At 35.6% G+C, this 2,312-nt stretch overlaps 1 protein-coding gene across 1 annotated transcript in view; it reads left to right on the top strand.

Moving 5' to 3' along the window:
- Positions 1–2,312, top strand: part of LOC104723490 (guanine nucleotide exchange factor SPIKE 1-like) — a gene marked incomplete in the record, with an annotated part of 14,860 nt that overhangs the window by 5,822 nt on the left and 6,726 nt on the right. The window contains 3 exon segments of the mRNA XM_010441873.2: positions 851–995; positions 1,180–1,306; positions 1,778–1,971. Of these exon segments, the coding sequence (XP_010440175.1) occupies positions 851–995; positions 1,180–1,306; positions 1,778–1,971 (466 nt within the window).

A 2,312-nucleotide genomic window follows, 5' to 3' on the forward strand; every position in this document is an offset into this window, starting at 1 on the left:
TTTTACAATTATACTCTTTGACAATTACAGGAGAGGTTGGATTATTTGGAAGATGGCAAGAATATTTTTAAGTTGCGACTGAGACTTTGTTCATCTCTTTATCCAACCAATGAACGTGTCAGGGATTTCTGTCTAGAGTATGATAGACATACCCTCCGGACAAACCCTCCCTGGGGTTCAGAACTGTTGCAGGTATCGACAGGAACTCTGTCTCATTTGATTTATTTTCTCCACTGGTATTTTAACATGTTCTTTTTATATCTCTAAAGGCAATAAACAGTTTGAAGCACGTTGATTCTACTGCCTTGCTTCAGTTTCTTTACCCAATTCTTAACATGCTCCTTCATCTTATTGGCAATGGTGGAGAAACTCTTCAGGTTTGTTTGAAATCTTCTAGTTCCTTTATCATGAATTTTTTTACCATGTGACTAATTCGCACATCATTTAACAATCTAGTTTTTTTTTCAACTTGCTTCAGGTTGCAGCATTCAGAGCCATGGTGGATATTTTAACTCGGTATGCATTTCTTAGTGTTAAGCTTAGCTAGGTTTAATCTAGAACAAATAGTAAATTTGTAAAGGGCTTGTCTAGTAGGATATATAATCGGCTCCAAATGAAAATTTAACCCAAAGGATTAGGGGAAACTATTATTAGAACATTTATACAACAAGGGTTAGAGTTTAGCTAAATGACCAAAGAATGTTATGTCACAATGTCATTGGTCTTTTAACTTTGAATGGTCTATTATCAGAATATCATTAGAGTTGCAAATAATGTGTCTAACTGGACGCTGGTAAATGTATTACAAGCACACGAAACCTTGTTCTTACTAGATTTTTCAATTTGGTAGGGTGCAGCAGGTGTCGTTTGATGATGCTGACCGAAATCGTTTTCTGGTCACCTATGTTGATTATTCTTTTGATGATTTTGGAGGCAATCAACCTCCAGTTTATCCTGGATTAGCAACTGTATGGGGAAGTTTAGCTAGAAGCAAGGTACAAATTGCCCATGTTGTCTGGATGAAATTACTAGCTTATCTTTGTTCTAATGTGATATACATTTTCATTATACTTTTCACCAAAGTCGAGCAATTTCCATGTTACCTATTCGTTCTGCTATCTGCTGCGAAATTTCTTAGTTATTTCGCTTTTGGTTGATGAATACTTACTGACCTTACAGGCTAAAGGTTACCGGGTTGGACCTGTATATGACGACGTTTTATCAATGGCGTGGTTTTTCCTTGAGTTGATTGTTAAATCAATGGCATTGGAGCAGGCACGTCTCTATGATCACAATCTACCTTCAGGTATTATTGGCTATCCAGTTTCCATTTTCCCATAAATTTTTCATTGTCAAGTGGACATGCAATATTGTTTTAGGAATTGGTCTCTCCCCATTACAATGAAAAAATGGATGATTAAATTTAACGAAGAACCTGATGACCTGTAATATGAGTGTTGTTTTGAACCTAATGGCCACGAACTCAAGTAATTATTTGAACTTAAATGACGCATATGTTGACATAAACGAAAAAATCGTTAGAGTTGCCCTCTGTTTTATATTCTTAACAAATTATAAATGTATATAACTCGAATACAACTCAAATGCCACAATGTAGTATGCTTATTTAGTGATTATAATTACGAAATACATTGTGGCCTTAGATTAATCATGGTCTATCTATTGCCCTACCCTTGTGCGTTTACTAGTTTCAGTGTGTGATTCAGGTATTATATGGTTACCAAGTAACGTGCTCATTTTTTCTTCTCTATCATAGGCGAGGATGTTCCACCCATGCAGCTCAAAGAAAGTGTATTCCGATGTATCATGCAATTGTTTGATTGCCTTTTAACTGAAGTACATGAACGTTGTAAAAAGGGCTTAAGCTTGGCAAAACGTCTGAACAGCAGTTTGGCCTTCTTCTGTTATGATCTTTTATATATCATTGAGCCCTGCCAAGTCTATGAACTGGTATGTTTTTGTTTTGTATCTTTCAGATTATCATTCGTGGCAGCAACGGTTTGCATTACTAATTGATTGATCATGTGCATCTGTATGGTTTTCAGGTGTGGAAATTGTATGCTAATATTGTTCATGAAAAAATTCTTTTAATTCAAAAACGTTTATGATCTTTCTACTGATTTTTGGGACATATTTTTGCCATCGGTAGTCAGTAGTTTAGAACATGGGAATAATTTATCCTTCATATAGTTTTGATAGTGATAACTGTTACACGTCCTTCTCACTCTCAACAGGTATCATTATACATGGACAAGTTTTCTGGTGTTTGTCAATCCGTTCTACACGAATGC

The sequence above is a fragment of the Camelina sativa genome, chromosome 11, assembly GCF_000633955.1.
Source record: "Camelina sativa cultivar DH55 chromosome 11, Cs, whole genome shotgun sequence".
NCBI classification, from domain to species: domain Eukaryota; kingdom Viridiplantae; phylum Streptophyta; class Magnoliopsida; order Brassicales; family Brassicaceae; genus Camelina; species Camelina sativa.